The sequence below is a fragment of the Gavialis gangeticus genome, unplaced genomic scaffold (assembly GCF_001723915.1).
Source record: "Gavialis gangeticus isolate Ggan-Ray unplaced genomic scaffold, GavGan_comp1, whole genome shotgun sequence".
Taxonomy (NCBI): domain Eukaryota; kingdom Metazoa; phylum Chordata; order Crocodylia; family Gavialidae; genus Gavialis; species Gavialis gangeticus.
The window spans coordinates 5590849-5614304 of NW_017729019.1; the positions used below are offsets into that span (position 1 = coordinate 5590849).

Below are 23456 nucleotides of genomic sequence, written 5' to 3' on the forward strand. Positions count from 1 at the left end.
CACATGCTGCACTGCTCAGGGCAGGCTGCTTCTTAAACAAGAAATAATGTAGCCACATCCAGGCAGTGCCTTCAGCAGGCCAATGAATATCACTATGGCAAAGTGCCACTTTCTCCCTGCTAATTAGCCTGCCCCTGGTGCCACACGGACATGGCTGTATAAGCGGCCCACCTGGAGGAGCACAGTGCACTTGATCTCCCCGCTCTGGCACACAGTCAGCTCTACGACAGCCTAGCTCCTGATTTGACTCCAGTGACTTAAGCCACTGGTGGGGGGCTCATAGGTTGGGATATGGAGTGGGATGTTTGTGCTGGAAGTTTTGACCAGTGATTTCGGACCATGGAACAAGGCCCTACCCTGAAGTCCCACGGTTAAGCTATCCCAGCCCAAGTCCTTTGAAAACAGGCCCAGGGATGGATTCATAAGGCTGTTATGACCGTGAGTGAATACAAAATATTCACTCCCCCATTCTATTCTCTCTCAGCCTGGTGTAAATCAGGAGTAATGCCACTGGGACCAATTCTCCACTGAAGACTGGGGGGGATACCAGTGTACCTCTTGTGTGAAGGGAGAATCAGTCTGAAGGCTCCAAACAGCCTTGTAATGTGTGTGCTGCATAGTTTGTTCCCAGCTCTCCAGTGCTGCTTCCCTCTTTCAAGACATTTGTCTCCTTTTAATGTTTATCACTGTAAGCCTCAGTGAGGCAGCCTGATGTTGTCTGGGGACTAGGCTAATTGCACTGGAGATGGATATGAGAAAGGGAGGAAAAATAGCCATGCTTTGCAAAATCCCATTGGCCAGGTTTTTTTGGTTTGCAGAACAAGACTCCAAAGTCAGGGAGCTCCAGTCCTGATGGCTACTAATGACTCCACTTTGGGCCCATACTTTCTCTGTTCTTTCCTGTGATAGATTATCTTGACACTCATAGGTCCTGCTGCTCTGGGAATCCCCAGACTCGATTGTACCCACCATAATTATGGTGCAGACTGGTCCAAGGAAACTCCATCTAAAATTCCTATCAAGTTTCAGCCAGCAGCTAAAGAGAAAGAGAGAAGTCCTATTAGTAAAACTCAGGTATTGAACACAGGGTACAGCCTTTATTGCCTAATTTAGCTGCCTGGACAGTGGATACCATTACGAGAGAAGTTGGTGGCACAGGCACTACCTTGTATGCTCATCCTCCATCTAAGCTAGTGGGGGTTACACATGGAGTAAGGTCAGACACCAGAAACAGAGGAATCACAGGTGTGAAGTGGGGAATTTTAGAAGGCTGTATGCTTCACATTGAGTGGGACTGAGTCCTGGTAAAAATATCCAGGGCCCCTTGCTTCCATATCCTGAAAGAGGCAGTGGGTCTGATGGTTTCTGGATGGGTACATTGGTTATCAAGCAAAAGCCAGAAAAAAACAGGCAATGCATTCTTAGCCTGGGACAAAGGGAGAAATTTCCATGAATAGCAAGAACAACCTGCTTGGATTCAGAGTGGGAAGTTGGGATCTTAGACATGAGGAAGAAATGGTGCCCCAGGATGGGAGTTTTGGGAGATCAGAGGCCTAGGACATAGTGCGAGGAAGGGGAAACTGGAATAATGCTATGAGCTCACAGGAAGCTTCCTGTCAAAGTGTCTTATATCAGCATTTACCACCTGTATGGAGTGCAAGAAACATCATGCATTGTCTGTTTTCTGTCTGCAATCCATGTCAGCCCAGCAGAGGCATTAGATCACAGCAGGCAGAGGAGGAAGCCTGCTGACTGCAACTGTAATGTGCAAGATGCGTGTGTTCCCGGTCCACTGAGCTACTACCTGATCCATAAGGTGGGTGAGGGTCTGCTAGTGATCCCAGTTAAAGGAGCTGCTCCATGGTGGAGGCTAGCATGTTTAGGTTCAGACCCCACTGCTGAGACCCCATGGGGGTCATTATCCAGGCATGCAAAACACTGACCACCTTTTAAGCAGAAGACTTTGCAAAGGCTCCCCTGTGCCAGGCCAAAGGTCCCCACCTCCCCCTTGAACCCAGCACCTACTGATAAGGAGTTCCATAACCACTTGGGAAACTGCTTGCAGAAACTGTCACAATCACAGCTGGGAATCCATAGCCAAAGGCATACATGCATGTCTTCATGTGTCTGCCAGCACCAGAATAATTTGCAACCTTCAGGTTCCTGACAACGAGGAAAAGATTCACTCCTTCCATGAGCATCCAAGCAAAACAAGCCAGGAAGAGATAATGCAGAACACCAGCAATTATGGAACACAGGAGCTGGAGGAGGAATGAGAAGTCAGTGTGGGTTTGTCTGAAGGGAAGAGTTCACTTCTCCCATGCTGGCTGGCTACCAACCACCTGGCTAGGAAAATATTCCACCAGTGTAAAATGGTCGCTCGTGGAAAAACATGAAATTTGGCCAGTTGGCTCACAGGGATCAGAGCAGACTTTGGGTCTGGCCTTGTTTCATCCAGGTTCCCACCTGCTGAGGTCTGCATTGCAATGGAATCAGCTCCAAGAGGAAACCCAGCCCAATGTCAGCTCAAGTTTGCTGAACTCACTGAAGCCATGGGGTTGCAATGAAAACTGTAACCAGCCCAATTCCTCCTTCACCCACCTGGGATAAATCAGGAGAAAGTCCCCTAACATCAGTGGAGAATACTCTGGTATAAAGTACAAACAGAATCAGGCCAGCTGGGAGCTCAGCCTCAACCGGGGAAGACACCATGGCCAGACCTGTGCTCTGGGGAAGCCTGCCTATTGTACCTTGAGGTAAGTTTGGTTTATTCCTGCTAAGAAGATAGCATCAGCCAGGAAGAGGAAAATGCTCAGCTGCAGGTGGATGAAGTTGCTGCTGGTATTCTTGACGGTGCGAGAGAAGAGGAAGGTAACAATAGCCAGGATGAGGCAGATCAGGGACACGATCAGCCCAACGTAGCTGATCATAGTGAGAGGGATGTTGTCCTGTGACAAAGAAGAGTTAAAGTCAGATCCTGGGCCTTCTTGCCACTCACTTGCATTTGTTTCCCATTGACCTCCCTGGGGATCAAAGATCTTCAGTGTCCATGATCCTAGCTTGCTGGAGAACCTACTGCATCCTGGTGTAGATGCATGAGGTAGCCATCTCACAGCTTATTGGTTACCCACAGAGTGAATCAGGTGCCCATTATAAGGCTAGCTATAGTTTTTCCCTTTCGCTAAGGTGACGGAGACTCAGGTTTTGGCGCTGAAGTTTGACTGATTTTCAGAGCTGCATTCCCCCCTGGAGTCAGCTGCAGTTTAAGAGCGAGGGAATCATTGCTTTCACAACATGCTGTCTGAAACAAATGATCATTTTCTTAAACCCCAGCCTTCCCCATTTCTGTTACACTGACACAATGGCCGTGATCTAAATTAGAAAGGATCTCACAAGACTCTGACCAGCTTGAGTGATTCAGCAAGTCATGTCATGTGTGCTATTCCACCCAGAAGCAAGGAAGATAGTATACAAGGCAGTGGTTCACTTCACAGTACTTTGCTCAGGTCTCTTGGGGGGGAATACACCATGAGTCATTAGTACAGTTTATTCAGTCTATTTGCAATTCATTTATAAGGCCAGATCCCCTTGGCTGATGTTAATTCCCATACTTCTACTGCCTTCTTAGTGTTTAATGGAACTATGCTGCTTTACATCAGCTGAGGATCTGACTCATTGCTTGCTTTATTTTAATGGCAGAATGGCAAGGGATTTCCCCAGATTATTAGATACAGTGGTGTGTGTGTCATGAGGAGGATCAGGGCCCCGACCTCATGTAGCAATGTTAACTGCCTTCAGAGGCATTTATCTCTTTGCCAGCTTTGCTCAGCTCATCCTTTGCTCCAAGTTTTCCTATGTTACAGTGCCCTCCAGTGGGGATATGCACTAGATACCAGAACCAGGTCTACATTTCAACATGCCTTGTGGTAAAACATTTACAATTGTAATATAGATGCAAGACAATGTACAGACTGATGATCTACCAGTTACTGCAGTGATCTTTATCCCCATTAATAAAAACAGGAGTTCGCAGTCCCGACAGGCTGTCGATCAGGTTTTCAATTATGCAAGCTGTGTAATGGACATTGTTTGCATTTTCACATGTTCTTGGTTTATATTATGAAAGGACCCCAGAATAAGCATCACTGTCTGATAACTTGACTAAAGTGTGGTTCTGCTATTTGAAAATGGCCATGCCTTGTGTATCTGGATATGTCCACACTGCAGCTACAGAAGTGATGTCAGCATGGTTGACTGAAATCTCCACTAGCGTTAAGCTAGCTAGCTCAGGGGCTGCTAGCAGCCTAGGCACAGCACCACAGGGCTCAGTGAAGGATAATTCACCTGCTCAGTTTGCAGGTCAAAATATATATTTCTTTAACAAGATCCCTATGGACTTGGCTTAGCATCAAGAAGCCTGGGTAGGTTCTACCTGGCACGTCCATCACTTGCACTTTTGCAGCTGGAATTTAGATATCAGGTCTGCTGCTGATGCAGGAATGAGAAACAAGTTGTGTTTACACCCCCTGACTGCATTGACTTTGCAGGACTAATTCAGGAGCAAAGAGCTGCAAAACCTGATTTTAATAAGCAGGGGAAAGAGCCTATTCTTATTTCTCTTACAATGCCACTTAGAAATCTCAACTAAGATCAGTGTCCCATGGTGCTAGGTGCTGTACAGATTGATGGGAAGAGACAATGCCTGCTCTGGAGAGTTAGTCATCTAAATAGATAAGACAGACAAAGGGTGGGAAGGGAAACACAAGGGGAAAGTGACTGGCTTAGAGGTGACACAGTCCCTATCAGAGAGTGAGATGACAACCCTGCAATTCTGATTGCTAACTTGCTTGCCTAACTCAGCAGCTCATCACATCACTTCCCAGAACTGACTGCTAACACGGTGTCCTGTGCACTTGGTGACTTTCTGGCCTCAATCCACATTTTAAGGTCTTCTGGTTTAACGTTGAACTATCATTTCCCTTCACATTGCTCTTTATGGACTGGAAACATCCTCAGTACTGGTCTTTATGGCTTAACTAGGTGCTGCACCTGAAAAAATATCTAACATGGCTATTTTTATGGCCATTCTCCTTGCACAGATCACTCTCATTGCCAAATCTTCATTCCCATTTTAAAAGGAACTAGATCAACCAATATAAAACAGACGACACGTTCAGGATGACCATTGGCTGTGGAACAGTAGCCCTTAAGAAGGTAGCATTAGCTAGCAGTAACCATGCAGTAGTATCCAAATTAAGAGAGTAGTAAAGCACTGGAACAGGTTACCCAAAGAGGTTGTAGACTCTCTATCCTTGGAGGTGTTTAAGACCCACATAGACAAAGACTTGGCTGGGATAATCTAGTTGGGGATGGTCCTGCTTTTTGAGCAGAGGTGACCCCCTGAGGTCCCTGCCAACCTTAATTTTCTATGATTCTTATAACATTTAAGCAACTTGCCTGGGTCACACAAAAAGCCTGAGATACTCAAACAGGACCATAAGTGCTCTAAGCACTAGGCAATCCTGTCTCTCTGGTGCATTGCTGGTGGTGCTGCTAGAACTAAGGGTTGGCATAAGCCCTTCAAACTTGGCAGTTCATAACCCATTTCCTCCCTTGGGATTGAAGGGTTTCCCACAGTACAAATGGAGGGCCTCAAACACTAGTCTCACAACCTGTTGTGGGTTAGAGGCAAAAGCCTCGAGAAGCAGTTGTGGGCACGATCCTGAGAGGCAGCAGGGGGACAGAGCTTCTTGTACGCAGAGCTCACAGAAGTGTCAGACTTGGGAATATCTGACAGCTGTTTGATAGTTTCTATGTTCAGGAACACAGCACACTTGAAAATAGACAGGACCCCACCAAAGCAGATACCCAAATCACATCATTGATTTCAACAGGCCTATGTGCTGACTCAACCAAAACAACAGCATGCAAAGCAGAGGGCCCAGCAATCTATGGACCGGTGCTTCCACAGACATGTGAAGCCAAGCCCAAAGACCTCCAGTACCTCTATGGAACCAGGTGCCATCAGTACGGCGAAGCTGGCCAGGTAGTGACAGCTGCACTGTGAGTGAGTGATGTTGGAATGAACGTGTTGGCAGCCCTGGGAGGTCCAGGCACCCCTTGTACCTTCTGGGTTCCAGTGGACACAGGTGACTTCGTCCTGGGGGAACTTGTCCTGCAAGGGTTTTCAATCAGAGACAGAAAGGCGGCTGAGACTCAATTAAATGAAAGAGGAGCCTTTAGGAGAATACTGACTTCAGGAACACAGCACAGAAAGGGATGCCCTGGGGCTGCGAGTCCAGTCCAGGATATAAACTGAGCATGTGGATTCCCAGCCAGGGGACTGCAGGAAGCAGTGACTTTGGGAAAAGGGGGAAGGGGCTCTACCCACAGTGTAAGGCATGATGCAAATGACTACAGTTAGCAGATGTTAGGCTGTATTAATGGATGCCTGATCTGACCTGCTGCAGCTGAATATACATTCCTAGGATGTGCTGAGACCTTCAGATATGTCCCTGTTTTCAGGCGATGGAAGAGCATGACTCCACTAAGAGCTAATTGCAGCCAGCAGAAGCAGGGAGCTAGTATGATGTACCCTCATTAAAGCTTACACCTCAGCACACTGGCACTGGTTGAAGCAGCAGCATAATTAAGGCAGGGCAGATCCAGTTGCCAACTTGGGGGGACGGGGAAAAGGGTGCAAAACTAATATCTGCCACTGCCACTGCATAACTGTACCAGTCGCGTGGTGGCAGCTGGAAGTCACCAACCACCCTCGTGTATCAGGCTGCCCTGGGCACCCAGCTGCCTTGTTATGGCTCTGGGGTCCAGACAATGGGTAAATACATGAATATATCATTTTAAAGCACCATAAATAATTTGTATTTAAGGATCTCAGTTGAACGTTAATATCTTTTTTTCAAAGAGCAAAAACGAGGCACAGAGCAACTAACCAACCTGTTAGAGGTCACATTTGAAAGCATGATAGACCCTGAAGGCTTTCTAAACACCAGGAGGTGCCCTGCCCTTTAAGCCACATCAGTTCCTATTTTCCGGGCATTCAAATGTGCTGTCGTCTGAGGAAGTTAAAACTTAGGCAGGAAAAAGTATCACGGGGTGAACAAGCATCAGGAGAGCGAGAAGAATAGGAATCAAAGCCAAATGTATCTGCTAGGATCAGTTAAGACCTGACAGGAGTGAATTTGAGCTGTACTAGTATGCAGCCAAAAGGGGCATGGTGTGAAAGTAGGTAAGGCATCAGAGACAAATGTTCAACCCTTGCTTCAGATCTCCACTGACGGTCACTCCCTGCCAGTCCAGCTGTATGGGGACACCTAGTCATTTGGACTAGGACCATTTTGTGATATGAGCCATATCCTGCCATGGAGAACAGACATTTGTGTATCTAGCCACAGTGGCCCAATGGGCTGCCTAAGGGCAGGGTGAGTTTTGACCTTGCAGCCCAGCCCTAGAGATGCAGGATGTTTGACTTAGCCCCTTCTCCGGAATTTGAATTTTCATATTAATATCAAAAGTAAGTGCACCCAACCTAACAGATACCTCCTACCGCAGGAAACCCACCAAGAGGAAATGAAAACAGCCTGTAGCCACCTTCTCCTAGATCCCAGGGGATGGGGCAGGAAGGGTGGGGAAGACAGGCAGACAGGCTGAAGAGGGGGAAAGGGTTGGATGTGCTTCTCTAGAGAACAGCTTCAAGGAGCCTAGAAAAGGGATGGGGCCTGAGCTCACCCAGGCCCCTGTCAGGCAGCAGCCGCATGGGGTATGGGTTGAGGGAGACAGCATATACAAGTGTGGCAGGAGAGACTCTTGACCCAGCAAGAGGCTAAAATAGATTGTGAGAATAAGGACAGTGGAAACCAATCTCCATATTTTTTTCTGCTTCCAGTCTCACGGAGGAGAGATTCCCTCAGCCCACTACACCAGCCACAACTTCCACCTTTCCATGCCAGGTGAGAGGCAGTCCATGATCCACTTTGCGCAGGGAATCCTATGGCTTGCAAGGCCAAGTGGCTTCTACTACCTAATAAAACCATGCCAGTGGGATCCCAGCACCTGCTGCCCCTTTCATTTCTGGGCTGAAGTTACTTCCCCTGGGTACTTCTCCAGTAGCTTCCCCACTTCCATAGCCTTTCCCCACCATGGGGCATGAGCAGACCCCAGATAAACAGAGAATCTTGCCATAAACTACCACTGCTCTGAGTGGCCTGTGTCAGCATGCATTTAAAAAAGGGTCTAAGACAGAGGTCCCATCTAGGTGGGGACCTAAATCAAAAATCCCTCAGGGTTCCCCAAGGGCTGGGTAGACAGGCCTGGTTTAAGTTATTAATATGCCATTCATAGGAATGGAGCAGATGAGCTAGGCTGATCATGACTTCTCTGGTCCCGAGTCACACTAGTTACTTACCCTGGTATGACAGAAGGTGAGGTTGACAGGACTGGAAACATTTCTTCTCTGTGTGCTGGTAGCAGCGCTTACCACTTGAGAGTTCACGTGAGCATACTCTTCCCTACGCAGATTTTTCTCCTGAAAATACTGTATTCCCAGAACTGACTCCAGATCCGTGTAGGATATAAAAGCCACTGCGGCAGATTCTGCAAGTATGAGCACAGGTGGAAATGAGATGTGGAGGAGGAGATGCTGAGGTTGTTTGGAAAAAAAAAAAATTGGGGGATTTTTTTTTTTAAAACAGAAGTGATAATTGGGCACCTACACCTTTTAAAAATGGATGCGTTTTCGTTCATCAATAAACGTTTTCAACCAAAACTATTTTTTCCTAAAGATGCCATTTAATTGAAAAAGCCTTTTTTATATGGAAAGAAAACCAAGGGGGATTTTCCACTAGTTCTCAGTAAGAAGATACCTAAGTCTCCCCAAGGTTCAGACCACTCAAAATTGCTGTAAACTTCAGTAGTAGCTGGAATTACACACGGTGCAGCAGACACTCAGCACCTACAATGACTGGGCTTAGGCAAAAGTATAGAAGACAATGCTCAGGGATCTATTTGTGGATTTAAGGGCAACAGAGGCCATTAGATCATCAGGTCTGACATCCTGTATAGCACTGACTAGAGAATTTCACCCTGTTAAGCTAGACTGTGCCCAATAACTTGTGACTAAGTCAAGTACATCACCTACAAAGTCAGGCAATCTTGAGCTGAAAGCCTCGAAAGCAGCTGAGAATCAAGAGATTCCACTGATAGTTTGGGGGATTAAATCCCCTCATTGTTAAAAAACAATGTATTCTTTCTAATTTGAATGTGACTGGATTTAACATCCAGCCTTTGATTCGTGCCTTGTCTTTCTCTGCTACATCAAGAAGCTCTTTAATATCTGGTCATTTTCTTCTTACGAAGATACATTTACGTGTTCACTAGAAAAAAGGAAATCAGAATTTTCATAGAAAAACCCCATTAATGGCCTGAGCCAGATCCTCATGAGTTTTCCATTGACTCTGACAGACTTTTGAGCTTTCTCAAGTGAAGCTCATTCCCATGCAACATGTTTCAAAATACTTAATTCTAGGGTCAATTTGCATTGAAGTCAATAAGGTTTGGGTTTTTTTCCCCACCCCTAACAAGCATGAAGTAAAAACTCAGCAGGGAATTTTAGGGCATGGGTCTTAAGGGGAACAGAAATTAAAGGCCTTCTAAGGAGTGAAATGTCTGGACCTGTTCCTGGAGAATCAATCAGTATTGAGAGTGATGGACAAGGTCTAGTAATGTTGGAGGATTAACACCAGAAGAAGCCACAAACATTGAAACACTCATTTCATTATTGAATAACATTTTACTAAGTCAATAGCAAGGTGTGGCCAATCTTATGCAATGGGTTAGATTCTGTTACACATGTAGGATCAACATCATTGCTTATGCCACTTAATGCCAATGGGCAGTAAATTACCCCACAAGGAATTGCATGAACCACATAGCACTGTTCACAGGGCACATCTATATGTGCATTAATACCCAGTAATTGATGCTACTGTACAGTAGCACTGATGCATATCTTTTAAGTGCCACTACTGTGCAGTAAACTAATTCTACTGAGCATTAGCATTAGCATTAGTACATCATGGCTTTCACCATGATGTACTAATTAGTACATCATGGCTTTCACCATGATGTACTAATGCACAAGAGATTTACTCTGTGGGTGCATCCACACAAGATGCTAAAAGTGCAGTAGACTAAGAGCCAACTGATCACAAAATAGATACCACTAGGCTTTGCCCTATATGTCTGAGCTACAAGGCCTGGTCACCACCATGATCAATGAGCTGTTGGGACACCTCAGCGGTACCTTGGCTATTATCTTCAGTGATGTCAGCGCAGTCAATATCAATGGTGTTTTTCTGAGAGTCAAGTCTGAGAGCATTAGTCTGCGAGGTACAGTTATCAACAAGCTTTGTCTGGACCACTATAAAGGAATAAAGAAATGGGTTTTGTGCAGATACAAAAGAGAAAGTTGTGCCTGCTCTAAATAACTTCACAGCAGCAATATCTCTGTTCCTGTAACAGCCTTAAAGGGCAGGGTAAGAAAGGGGAAGGATATTCTTGTCAAACCCAGATGCAAGAGGAGAATGTGAATACATGCACACACATGTCCATGCTTGCACACAAGCACCTGCACACAGCATTTACCTCCAGTATTAAACAGTTGGATCTAAATCCAGACTTGACACCAGCTCTGAGATTAGAGGCTGTTTGCTTGATAGATTTAACGATAACCTCTCATCTGAATACCCCAAAACTTTCAGCTTAAGTCAATAGGAAGCCTGCTTAACTTAGTAGGAAGCTTCCAGTTGCAACATGATTTTCACTGGCTCTGGCACCAGCTTTATTTCCTACCCATTTGGTTGGTAGTCACAGTCTGGGTTTTGTTCTCTGGAGAGTCAAGAGCAGCCATCAGTGCAGTTGAACTCACTCCCTGAAGAATCAGCGTTGCAGCAGAAGCCACTTCCTTGTTGTCCAGTGTCTTGAGGGAGATGTTTGCAATGGCTTTGTCAAAGGATGCCACCGTATTCTACAAGGTTAAATGATTAGAGGTTGCCTCACGGCCTCTATAAACATGGGTATTGCTATGTGGCTGCTTACTCCACAGGTAAGAGCCTTCCCCTGGGGACAGCACATCCGTATTCCTGGCAATGAGATTCCATGGACATGGAGCAAGAACTTTACAGCTGGTCTTATTTATTGCAATGGGGCCCAGGTGGAGAACTATGCTATTGCAACTACAGTTTTTGGCTATGCTCTAATTATTATCACCAGTTATTGTTTGTAGGTTAGTAGATGTCAAGAACCCCTATTTATAAACTAGGACTCCATTATCCTCAGTGCTGTGCGAGTGCAGAATGGAAAGATGGCCTCAAACTGTCTTGAGTTTCCATTGCAACCATCGCCATAGTATCTCTGTGTGATCTATGGTACTTGTGGCAGGCCAGCAGGGGGCACTCCTACGCTAAGCCACCCGCCTCATTGTGCTCAACCAAAAACCATGCTTTGGGTGCCTCACCTGGGGTGCCTACATCTGGCCAGCCTCCTTCCTGCACCACACCCGCAAGCCTGGGGTAACCGCTGCCACCACCCAGGCCTGGGTCTTTGTTAGGGCTCAGTGCAGCTCAGAGTACACAGACCCTGCAGACCTTGGGGGTGCTTAGCCCACTGTGGAATTCTGAGGTGCTTCTTTTTAGCCTGAAGCATTAACAAGAAGCCCCCTGTGTGAGAGGAAAGTAAGAAGACGTGCCCACTTTAGCCAGCTGATCAAAGGGGGCTTCAAAGTCTAGTCCTACCCTCATAAGCATTCATAGCAAAGCATGCTATAACAGATCGTTTTATTGATCAAAGAGGGAGAGAGTGAGGAAGGAATACAAAACAATGGAAAATTGATAGAAAACCCACTTGAACAAATCAGAATGGCCTTGTAGGCCCATTTGATATGCTTCTAGTTCACTGAATCTTAAGTTACTGGCTAAATTTCAGCTAAGTTACATGTTCATCCAGAGACTGATAGAGCTCTGGAGGCCTTTTTGCTTGCTTCAGTGTCCCAAAATGGAGTGCCTCCAAAATGGAGTGACCCTCTTTTAAAACATTTTGTGACCTCATCACTATGTCCCAACCAGAAGCAGGGGCTATGTGATGCAGACCAATCCTTTTAACAGTCATCAGCATCCTCAGGTGGGGTGGGGGGCAGGGTCATACAGGTATCTTGGTGGGAGATACCTGTATGACCCTGCTCCCTATCGAATTTTCACAGCCTAGTCACCTAGCTTGACCTTCGGGATCCAGCAGCTAGAGTTCGAAACAGAGGGGGCTGGGCAGACTCAGAACAGGGAGGCAGATGAAAAGGGCAATTTCTTCACTGTACTCATCCAGTAATCTATGGTACTCATCCTGGGGCAGAGGAAGGGTGGTGTTGTGGCTGAGATATTAATTTAAAACTTGGGACATGGGGATCAAGGTCTTTCTCTACCACAGATGTCCTGTATGGCCTTGGACAAGTCATTTGGACACAGGTTTTTTAAAGGGATTTGGGTGCCCAATGCACATTAATTTCCAAGATTATAAGGTGCTTCTGTATGCTTAAATATCTGATCCCTCTGTAAGAGGGAATAACATACTTTTCAGAGCTGGAGTCAAGTCTGGATTTAGATCCTCATCTGCCTTTGCTCTATGTAATCTATGGTACTCATCCAGTCCCTGTTACTGAGCCTGTCAACCCCAGGCACAATAGGACAATGCAAATATATAAACACATATGTGCATGCACACACACAAACACATGCACAAAGCATCTCCTTCCAGTATGGGACAGTTGGATCTAAATCCAGATTGACTCCAGCTCTGAAATTCATGTTATTCCCCTATTTTACAGAGGGATCAGATTTCGAAGCATACAGAAGCACCTTATACTCTTGGAAATTAATGTGAATAGGGCACGTAAATCCTTTTAAAAATCTGTGCCCAAATGACTTGTCCAGGGCTACACAGGACATCAGTGGTAGAGAAAGACCTTGAACTCCATGTCCCAAGTTTTAAATTAATATCTCAGCCACAACACCAGACTTTCTCTGCACCAGATCCATCTTCCTAATCACTAAAACTAAGTTTTCCAGGGGGAATCTCCTAGGGCTGATGTTTTCACTCTACACAGGCTCTGAATGGATCAGACTCAGGACACTGTTGCAGCCCAGGCAAAGACAGGAGTGCCCCAGTACTGAAGAATCTAGCTCCCAGTCTTAGCTTGATGAAAGGTTTTTGAACCCAAAAGCTTGCATAATTGTTTTCCAACTATTTAAGTTGGTCTAATAAAAGATATCAGATTCACCCAAAGAACCTTGTCTGCCTAGCTCCCAGTCAAACATGTCTGACCTTCAGGGAAGATGTCGAGCTGGCATTCCCACAGGAAGACTTAAAGATCTCCAAGGTGGAGTGCATCAGAGAGCAGAACGCGCTGTCTTTCATACTACCTTGCACACTCTAGAAAATAATTCAAAGACAAACAAGTCTAGTGTTAGGATTCAGCTAATGAATGAAAGACCAATTGTACCCAACAGGTAAAATCCTAAGCTTATGCATATCAGTAGACCTCCAAGAAACTATCTTGAGTGATACCAGCTCAGGATCTGGCATAAAGAACTTTATGTAAGAACTATGGTGCATCTCTAGGCTTTCTATCATCCCTTGCTGCTTCTCTCTACAGAGTAAACTCCTTGCAATTATGACCAGTGCTTTCCTTTGGCATTTGGAATAGAGGATACTAATATGTCACTCATGTAGCACTTTTTATCAAGGGAGCCCCCTGGGCAAGCTAATCTAGTTCCATGTGTTCGTAGGCAACCACTTACCCAAGGAACTCCCCAAACTACTATTTCTAACAGTCCCAAGCAACAGCAAGTCACAACACCCAGAAGATTGAAAAGACTCTATAGCATGTGGCAGATAAACAAAGTTCAAAGCACTTTAGAAAGGAGGGTGGCATCATTAGCTCCATTTTGCAGATGGAGAAACTGAGGCGCACAGGTCCCATGATGCCCATCAAGTGACAGGTCACACTTGGCTAAGGTCACCCATCAAACCAGCAGCAAAATGAGGAGTGTACTGAATGCACATTTCCTGCGTCCCAGTCCAGTGCACCAGTATCCACAGGTCATACTGGCATAGATAAAGTTAAGTGTGGACTTAACAATGTTTTCCACATCCACAAAACAGCATGAAGCATAAGCATGATGTGACTTACATTTTCTGATCCATTCAAACACTTCTTTACGTATTCCTCGTTTTTTCCTGAATCTTGTTGGCAGTGAAAGGGGATTTCTGTGCAGGGCAGAAAACATTGTTACCATTTGGCCTCATATAATCATAAAGCATTTAAAAAAAAAAAGACAACTCCAATTTGTTCACAGAATCATGTTGCTGAAACCACAGAGCCAAGTGTTGGACATGCCTGTCTAAAAGATGCAAAGCCCCAGTGTTAGTACTCTGCAAAGGGATGGACCCAGCTATGCAGCTTCTCCAGCACTCCCAGGGGTGCTGGTCTCAAGCGTGCCCAGCCTACCTGCTCCTGCTCTGCTTGGCCAGACCCAGAAAGGAGTCAGCGAAGCTGGACTGCTCTGGAGATCTTTGTCTCTGGTGTGCTTGAGACCAGTGGCGGGGGGCGCCCTCAGCACAGGTTCCCGACCCCCATCCCAGGTCTGGCACGCAAGGAGCTGCAACAGGTGGATGTGAGTGCTTGAGACCAGCACTCCTGGGAGCACAATGGAAGCTGTATGGTTTGCTCCTGGGAAACTTTTAAATGAAAGATGCTGCAGAAAGGCAGAGCATCTACCCAGCTCATGGGGGTCAGGTTGAGTTTAAACAAATAGTCCTGGATAATCTGCCCCTGTAGACACTACAAGCTTGGAGCAGGGAATCCCAGAGAAACTTACTTTTTGAAGGTGTGGGGGGTGTTCCCCCTCTACTTTCTACCCATTACTTACCTTAACCCCCATGTCTCAGGGAAAAGAAGAGGGGGTAGAAATGGGGAGTCAGGAAAGTATCTGAGTGAAGCAAGGAAAATCTCTCCAAGCTGCAAATGGAATTATTTGATTTTTAAAAAATGTCAAAGTAAAAGCTGCATTTCATAGATTTCGTAGATACTAGAGGCTGGAAGGGACCTCGCGAGATCATTGAGTCCAGCCCCCCTGTCATAGGGAAAGGGAAAAGGAGAAAACCATGTCAGTGTGAATGTTTTGCCTATAGAAAAGAAGTGATCAAGTATCAAAGTAATAGGATTCTGTTAAAACTTCTTTCTCTATGGAAAAAAAAAACCATGGTGGAAATGCTGCAACCAGCTCTGACTAAGTAATTCTTTGGTTAAAGCCCCTTGAACAGCACAGGATCAGAGGACAGAATCCAGTTTACAAGGGCCACCTTAACGGTGGCATTTTCAGAGTTCAGAGTGTTTCTTTTTGCAAACTCTGGCTCCCACAGGTGTCCTGGGCCTGTGTAGTAGCCCTCTGTCATGGTAGAGGGCAGCAGTGTTGTTCTTAGAGCTGCTCAGAAATTTTCTGGATAAACAAGGTTCACGGGAAAAACCTCATGTCGTTAAGCCCAAAATGTTTCTTTTGAAACATCTCAGGTGCAAGGAACTTTTGCCAAATCCAAGATAGGATCCCAACAATGTCTCTGGTTCCACAGCAGTCCAACTAAGGAGTCTACTATAGAGCTAGAAACTCTGGAGGTACAGTGACCCTGGATCCAGGGAGGTCTGCCAAGTAGATTTGCCCTTGACCTGGAGAGAGCTCCAGGCTCTTGGTGGGAGGTAGTCCTACCAGTGACACTATCCTGGAGCTGGCAGTACTCCATTCTGGCATCCTCTGCCCTGGAGCACATCACCTGATGGTTCTGCTTGAGACCTGGAGATACTGAAAGCAGATGGACCCCAACCCCGGCCAGTTGGAGGCCATGGAGAGCTCCAGGTGTGTGGTCTCAGAGCATTTCACCTGGTGAGTCAGCACCAAAGCTGGGGAATCTTGAGGCATGGAGTCATCAGCTCATGAGCGTCCACTTTGCTGGTCTACCCTGAGGTGGAAAGCAGGTCTTTGGTGGTCTCTGGTGGTCTTCTGGGGAGCCAGAGACTCTGGAAGTCACTGATGGTGTCCCAGGCCCCCTCCTGGGAGTGCTGGCCTATGTGTAGGAAGCCTGGAGGCTCTGGGTCCCTAGTTCCAGGGCAGTCACTTGAACTGGGGACACCAGAAACATCTCTGTCCCTTGCTGTTGTCCTTCTAAGGGGTCAGAAGGCAGTTGCTTTGGGGCAACCTGACAGGCAGGCAGGTCTGTCTGGAGCCAGCAGTAATGGAAGTGCAGGAGCCTGAAGCCCCCCATCCCTGGCTTCAGGGAAGTCGCTGGCTTGCCTTCTCCAGCTTTAGGGACCTTGAAAAGGCCCTGCTTCTCCACCTCCACAGCAGTCCCCTGACACATCTGCCTTGCAACTTGGGACCCTGGAAGCTCAAGGCATGCCATATGGCAGTAGCTCCCCAAGTAAGGTCCCAGCTCAGAGGCAGTCTATCTGGCAAGTCTGTCCAAGAGCTGGGAAATGTAGGTGCCTAGGGCCATCCACATGTTATATCATTTCACAATCTGGGAATACTTGAAACATAGGGGCCCTAGTTTCTGCTTGATTTCTATCCCAGAGCTGTTGATACTAGAGGCATGGGTCTTGGGGCAGTCCTCCCTGTGAGTCTGCCCAGGGCATACAATGTTTTATTGGGAAAACAGCCAGGTGCAGCCATCCCGCAGTAGCATGCAGATGTTCCAGTTCTGCGCTCCAAGTACTTGGGGTGGCTTAGCTTAGTCTGCTGTAGAAGAAAATCCACACAGGGAGTTAGAGTAAAATCACTATTGCACTTTAGCATTTCACCAGAGCTTATTTCGTAAGAGCTTCCCTGAATATACATCCACTGAGCTTCTCCTAAGAGCCCTTATCGGAGACCAGCAGACATATGTGCAATAAAGAGGAAGACACCACAGGCAGAGAGCCAGCAACAAGCCTCTAAATATTAATAGCCAAGCTATTTCTGGCCCTGCCGCATGAAAGCTCAGAAGCAAAGAAGTGCAGATTGCACACAGGGTAAAAACATTCCCAGCTGCTTTGGGACGGGGGACGGAAATAGCAGATTAACATTTGTGAGGCTTTATGAGACAGTCTTTCCCTCCATCATGCTTTATCTTCACTCCCCTAGTCTCTCTCTATGTCTACACCATCACTTGATCCCATATTCTGGGCTATCTTTGTATACAAGTATGTCTGAACTGCAGTCACCAAGCTAGCTTTAAATTTGGGGACTGCTAGCCATAACCCATAGCAGCCAAGAGCTCCCTGTAGGCTAACCTCCCACATATTTCCTGAGCCCCCATGGGACTAAGGGGTTGCAGATGCTGAACTCTTTGCTCCTTTGGTGGCTTTGTGGCTATGTTGCTAGCAGCGTTTCCACTAGCCAGATCAAAACTTGCTGAGCACACCTACGGTACAGTGCAATTCCTGCAGTGAAGACATACTCATCATCTCTCTGTTGTCTGAGCATTGATACTGAAGTCATTCATGCAGTATCTGAGAATCAGTTTTGCCCCTCCAGTGTGATCATTCTTCTCTTTCCATAAAAAAAAATAAATAAAACCAAATCATTCACTGAACACCCACAAGATTTAGACTGTCAAGTTACTTTTGACTGATTCTCATGAAAAAACTAACCTCAGCATGCTCAGAAGTGTAGCCTTCTTCCCAGCCTCCTGGGACAGTGGCTGGACCCTTCGAAGTAACTGTGCAGCATATACAATTAACTCATATTTCTCTTCAAATTTCCAATACAAAATGGCTCACAGATCTCTTTTGGCAGCTTAGTGCACACATACACACACATACCACTCATACATGTGCACACACACACAGTTTTGTGACAAGGAAGATGAAGGTATTTCTACACTGCATAGAAAGCTGATTGCACAGGCAGTCACCTCCACATTCATTTCAATCTACTTTGAACAGCGAACCTTACCAACGAGGATGCAGCACCTAGAAACCTGGATACATGATTATTACCTTACGTACAGTCTCTCTCTCTCAGACAGACCCACCCACACATACACCATCATTTACACCTCAAAATTGATCATTCAAAGTTAGCAGATAGGCAAGTGCTCCTGTCATGCCACAAAAACATCAAAGTAAAAGAGCAATTAAAAAGAAAAAGCCATTTAAAAAATTCAGTTGTTAGCATGTGTGGTCCTCGGAGCATCAAGGTCAGGACTGCAGTTCAGGGGAACAAGGCGATGTTGTCTCTGGCCGATATGTCATGCTGTCTGTTGCAATAGCCTGTGATGTCCTGGACCCTTGGTTGGCCTATGGTGTCTTGATCTCATCTCACTGAACAGGCCCCAGGACAGCAGAAGTATTCATTTTCCTGATGATAAGGTTGCAAAGCAGCTTGCTTCACCCCAGGGCATGTCTCCAGAGACCTTTCAAGGAAATCACAGGGGTTTGCACCATAATACTCTGGTCCAGTCAGGTTTGAGGGGCGGGACATGCACTTAGGTCATCTTAAGAGTTCCCCAAAGTTCTCTCTGCAATGGTCAGTTCTGGTATCAGAGGCTTCTTTGAAAATCTGCAATAGGTGTATTCCAAGAATAAGAAAAAGCAGAATCAAAAACAGGTGGCTGTGAAAAAGATATTGAACTTTTCCCTGCAGGGGGAACTAATCACACTTCTAGTCCATTTACCCACATTTCATTTCTTCGGCTTCTTTACAAGTATTGGTATATAGCCTCAGGGACACTGACTGGTACCAACTGGACAAACAGCAGTATTGTACAAAGCCAGTATTGTACAGTATCGTCTCCTGGTGCATTATTTTCTGTTACCATTTCTGGGCTAGGAAGGCAGGTAGCTTTCCCTTTTTTTTGCCACGTTTTCCCCCCTGGTTTGATGTTGTGCCTGATGTGTTTCAGCAACTGTTATTGCTTACACAAGTAAACCTTGGGGCACAGATAACCGGAGGGCCAACTAGGAGTCCATCTTGTATACAGAATATTTCTTAATGACAGCTTTACAGTCAGTCACCAAAAACTCATAGATGTTGCAGTGGAGCATTTCATTAGGTGGGCAAGTTTAATTATTTGAGCTAAGAGCTGAGAATCGGCCCTCACTTTCACATGGCTTTCCTAGCCTTTCTAATCAGCAAGCCAGCAAAATAGATTTATGTGTAACTCTTTGATAGGTTGCTTTTGCTTCTTCTGTCCTTTTTGCTCAGCCGTCTGATAACGGTGAAAGAGGCAGAACTGATTAGTGTCGGCCCATCAGCATTGTGTTTGGCTTAGTATTTCACTGAACGTAAGTTGGCACGGTAATAGTTGGGGCTTTATTTATAAGAATATACCAAGCAAGAAAGGGGGCCAAAATGGCTCTTCGGAGATTTTTGCACAGCTGTACTACAATTCTGTATTATCCATTTGGAAGCTTTTTTTGCCGTGGTTCTTTGGTTAGACCAAGTTTTTCTTTTTTCCCATTGTTTTTTAAACCACACTTGGCATTTGCAGGTCTGCCAGCATTGCTTTACCATTCTGATAAGATGGCATAATGGCTCTGGCACTAAGAAATATGAAGGCATATTTTTGGCTGGTAGCAAAGATGTGAGACTAATGGTATTTTTCGTACCTGTTACTGTTTTAAAGAGACGGCCATTAATGTCAGGACATTAAGGCCCATTTCCTTGCCATGGTTGACACACTTAACTACTGATAACAATTTTGGTAGCTTTTCAGCCTCTTTAGAAGATGGTATCAATAACTTCCTTGCAACTCTGGACTTGCTAAAGTTTCCACATCCTCATTGTAACTTGTGCATGAAATGAGTACCTTTCACCTAATGGTTACTGGTAAGCCTCAGTGACTAAGCACACTTGCTTTAATAACAGAAAACCTGTCTGAAGTGTTATTAAGGGTATTTAGTGAATAAAAGGTTATTTCTTTTCCTCTGGATATTACTGGATATTATTCCAAGGCAAATGATTTTTTTTGTTTGCCCGTGTGTGTGTGAGTGGAGGGGGTGTTTCCTTCTTTCTTTTTTGTTTTGTGGGGGTGTTTTAGGATTGGGGTGTGATGTCTGGAACAAACCTCAGGTGAGAGGAACTTTTGTACACATCCTGACATGCTCTAAGCATATGGGGCTTCTTTTTTTCTGAGCATCTGATAAGTAACCTTAGGTCTTTGGTGTCTCACACAATGTTCACTGTGAGTATACTGCAACGTGATGCCTTCGTATTTTGAGGGCACCATCCAGCAGAATAGTTCTTTCTTTACTGACTTAGTCTAACACTTTGCAGCTGCTGGAACAGGGTACCCAGACAGGAGGTGGGATCGCCATCCTTGGAGGTTTTTAAGACCCAGCTGGACCAAGCCTTAGCTAGGAAATAAAGCTGGGGGTGATCCTGCTTTGAGCAGGGGGTTAAATTAGATGACATCCTTAGGTCCTTTTCCAACCCTAATTTTCTATGATTTTATAACACCTCTTTATCTAGTGTTAACCCATTTTTAACCAAGCCAATATTTCAGCTTATAATTTCAGGGGTATACCTTGTAGCCCTGTTGGTCTCAGGACATCGGCAGACAAGGTTATTTGGGCGAATCTGATCTCTTTTATTAGACCAACTCAAATAATTGGAAAAAATTCTTCTTAGCAAGCTTTCAGGTAAAACCGCCCTTCTTCAGACTGAGGAAGTCTGCAGGTGTTTGTACCCAAAAAGCTTGCAAAGAAGAATTTTCCCAACTATTTTAATTGATCTAATAAAAGATATCATATTTAACCCAAAGCATCTTGTCAGTTTATAATTGGCATTTCATTTTTATTTTTTTATTTTTTAGGTTTCATACATATGTTTTGGCATCCCTCCAATTTTGAATCACCTTACTAAGGGTAATATTTTAGGCTTGAGCTCCTACTAAGTCTAAATGCAACTAGCTGTGTTTTTAGAATACAGCATGTGTCAGGTGCTGAGTCCATCCCCAGGCAGTCGATCTTTTCAGACGGGTTCCCACCCTAGTCACTAGCATGGTCTGCTTGGTTAAATTTACTAATTTATTACATTTTCACTGTTTTTGTTACTAAGCAGAAACCTTTATTTTATCGTGTTTTCATTACTAACCACAAGCTTCCCCCCCCGCTCCCCCCTTACTAGGGTATGCTGGAAAGACAAATAGCAAAGAGGGATTTTATACAAATTTGAACATCCTTGTTAACCTTGCTCAGATTTTTACTTTACAACTTATTACATGGCTGTTAATTTTATACTTTAAACATAACACAGCACTAACACATTTAGCACAGGCAATTTTAAGACAGGGAGGTTTGGAAAGGAATCAGAGATTTTTTTTTTCTAATTCTAGCAATGCCATTTTCTCTTTCTGTCCTGGTTTATTATAACAAGTGGGAAAGGGACAAGGAAATATTCTTTGTCTTCATTAACAGACTTGTTTTTAGAAATTACACTGACTCCTAAGTTTTTATAGGGTTAGAGGATATTTTATAGCCTAGATTGCATTCTGTTAATCCGTGTCCTATTTTCTTTTGGATTCAAATTTATATACACACCATCCACCCTTTTCCTGTACTGCCTTCCTGCTTGGTAACGACATTTTAGTTCTAGCTTTTCCCAACTCAGCAACCACTTACTTTAGTTTCTTCCGGTGCTATTTTTAAAAGGGGGTTTTGCTCAGTGCATTATTTGCATATATTTGGTTTCTTTAAGCAACTGTTTGCATAGCTGTTCACAGATATACGTTACAATTTGCAATAGGAAAAAATTTGCCTATCCAAGCAGCATTTATTCCATGTTGATGGTGATTAAGAAAGAATGCCAAATTACGCTGATCCCTTAGCTCCAACTTTAAGATTCAAGTCTCATTTGTTATGGCCAAGATGGAGTGAAATCTGCCTTTAGAAACCTCAGCTATGTGTTGATTTATGTATTCCATTAGCCACCGAAACAAAGGAAGGTATTTAAGCTGTTTGCTGCTTACAGCAAACCACCAGTTTCCATTAGGTTTAAAGCAGTCCAGATTAGACTACTGAATGGGGAATGGCACTCATGCATCATTTTTTTTTCTATTCTGGAGTGTAGCCAGTCTCTTTAGTATAGATTTATAAGCAGATGGTGGTAGTTTATATTGTTTTCTAAAATGAAATGGAGCTCTTTGATCTGTAGGGATTTCAACTATACTTAAGCTAAGTTTTCCTCTCCAAAATCACAAAAAAACCCCTGAAATGTTAAGAATAGTTGTTTTTACTTTTTGCTTTGCCAAATATTTTCTGTGCTAGTTGCATACTGTTAAATAACAATTAATGGGGGGTTTTAACCTTAAACTACATACACATTTTACATCGTTCTAACTAAATTTGAAGGAAGCGTTATTCACAGGTTTTTATCCTAGTGGATAACAATTTTTGAGAGGTATTAAAAAAAAACCAAAACACTCTTTCCCAGTTCTCTGTCTCATCTGTTCTGTTAGCTGCAATCGTAGTTTTGTTACAGAGTTTCAAAAGTTAGCTGACAAACTTTGGGAATAGTGGCTGCATCTACATGTGTGCTTCATTTGCTCTGCAGTAAAGCTTCACCGTCTATACATGCACCCATATTAGGGTGCAGTAAATTAACTAGAGAAGTGGTGCTGGCTCCCACCCTGGGGGTCTTTAAGAGGAGCCTAGATGTACACCTTGCTGGGATCATTTGACCCCAGTATTCTTCCCTGCCATGGCAGGGGGTCGGACTAGATGATCTGCTCAGGTCCCTTCCGACCCTAGAAACTATAAAACTATGATACTAACTCCACTGTAGGATATTACTGTCTGGGACAAATACTGTCCTACAGTGGAGTAGCTACATGCACCAAAACGCACATGTACACAGTGACCGGGGCTGGCTGGGACATGGGGGTGCTACAGTATGGGGCCTGCCTGCTGGCTAGGCCTGCACTGGAGCATCCTCATGCCCAGCCAGCCCCTCCACAGCACACTGAGCTGGGGTGGAGCAGCTCCAGACTGGCAGGCTGACCCTCCCGGTTCCCCCGTTGCTCTGCCCTGGCTCAACATGCTGCAGTCCCAGGCACACATGTAAACACTGCACTTGGGAGAAAAACTCTGGAGAGAACTGTGCTACAGTTTATTGTTACATGCTAATCGCATATATAGATGCACCCAGTGTGGGCTTGATTTTGTGCGCTCTTGCGTCTGCAAGAGTACACTTGTCCTTCTTTGGACTATAAAGCAGACAACTCCATTCTCTAAATTCAGTCTGTGACCCCGACTATAAAGTCTGATTCAAGAGGAATGACAGACTCAAAACCTACAAATACTCAGGCAGAGTATAGCATTTACTCAGATATTTAGAGCACTTTTTTATCATTTTTTC

The 23456-nt window shown here is 44.9% G+C and overlaps 1 protein-coding gene across 1 annotated transcript in view; it reads right to left on the minus strand.

Annotated features, from left to right (window-relative positions):
- ADGRE3 (adhesion G protein-coupled receptor E3) overlaps positions 1 to 23456 on the minus strand; it is a 54699-nt gene that overhangs the window by 8987 nt on the left and 22256 nt on the right. Inside the window, exons 3-11 of the mRNA XM_019513732.1 lie at positions 14258 to 14334; positions 13390 to 13497; positions 10870 to 11044; positions 10322 to 10438; positions 8426 to 8613; positions 6005 to 6175; positions 2751 to 2948; positions 2026 to 2261; positions 970 to 1036 (exon numbers count right to left, since the gene is read on the minus strand). Of these exons, the coding sequence (XP_019369277.1) occupies positions 970 to 1036; positions 2026 to 2261; positions 2751 to 2948; positions 6005 to 6175; positions 8426 to 8613; positions 10322 to 10438; positions 10870 to 11044; positions 13390 to 13497; positions 14258 to 14334 (1337 nt within the window). The remainder of the gene's footprint in view (positions 1 to 969; positions 1037 to 2025; positions 2262 to 2750; positions 2949 to 6004; positions 6176 to 8425; positions 8614 to 10321; positions 10439 to 10869; positions 11045 to 13389; positions 13498 to 14257; positions 14335 to 23456) is intronic.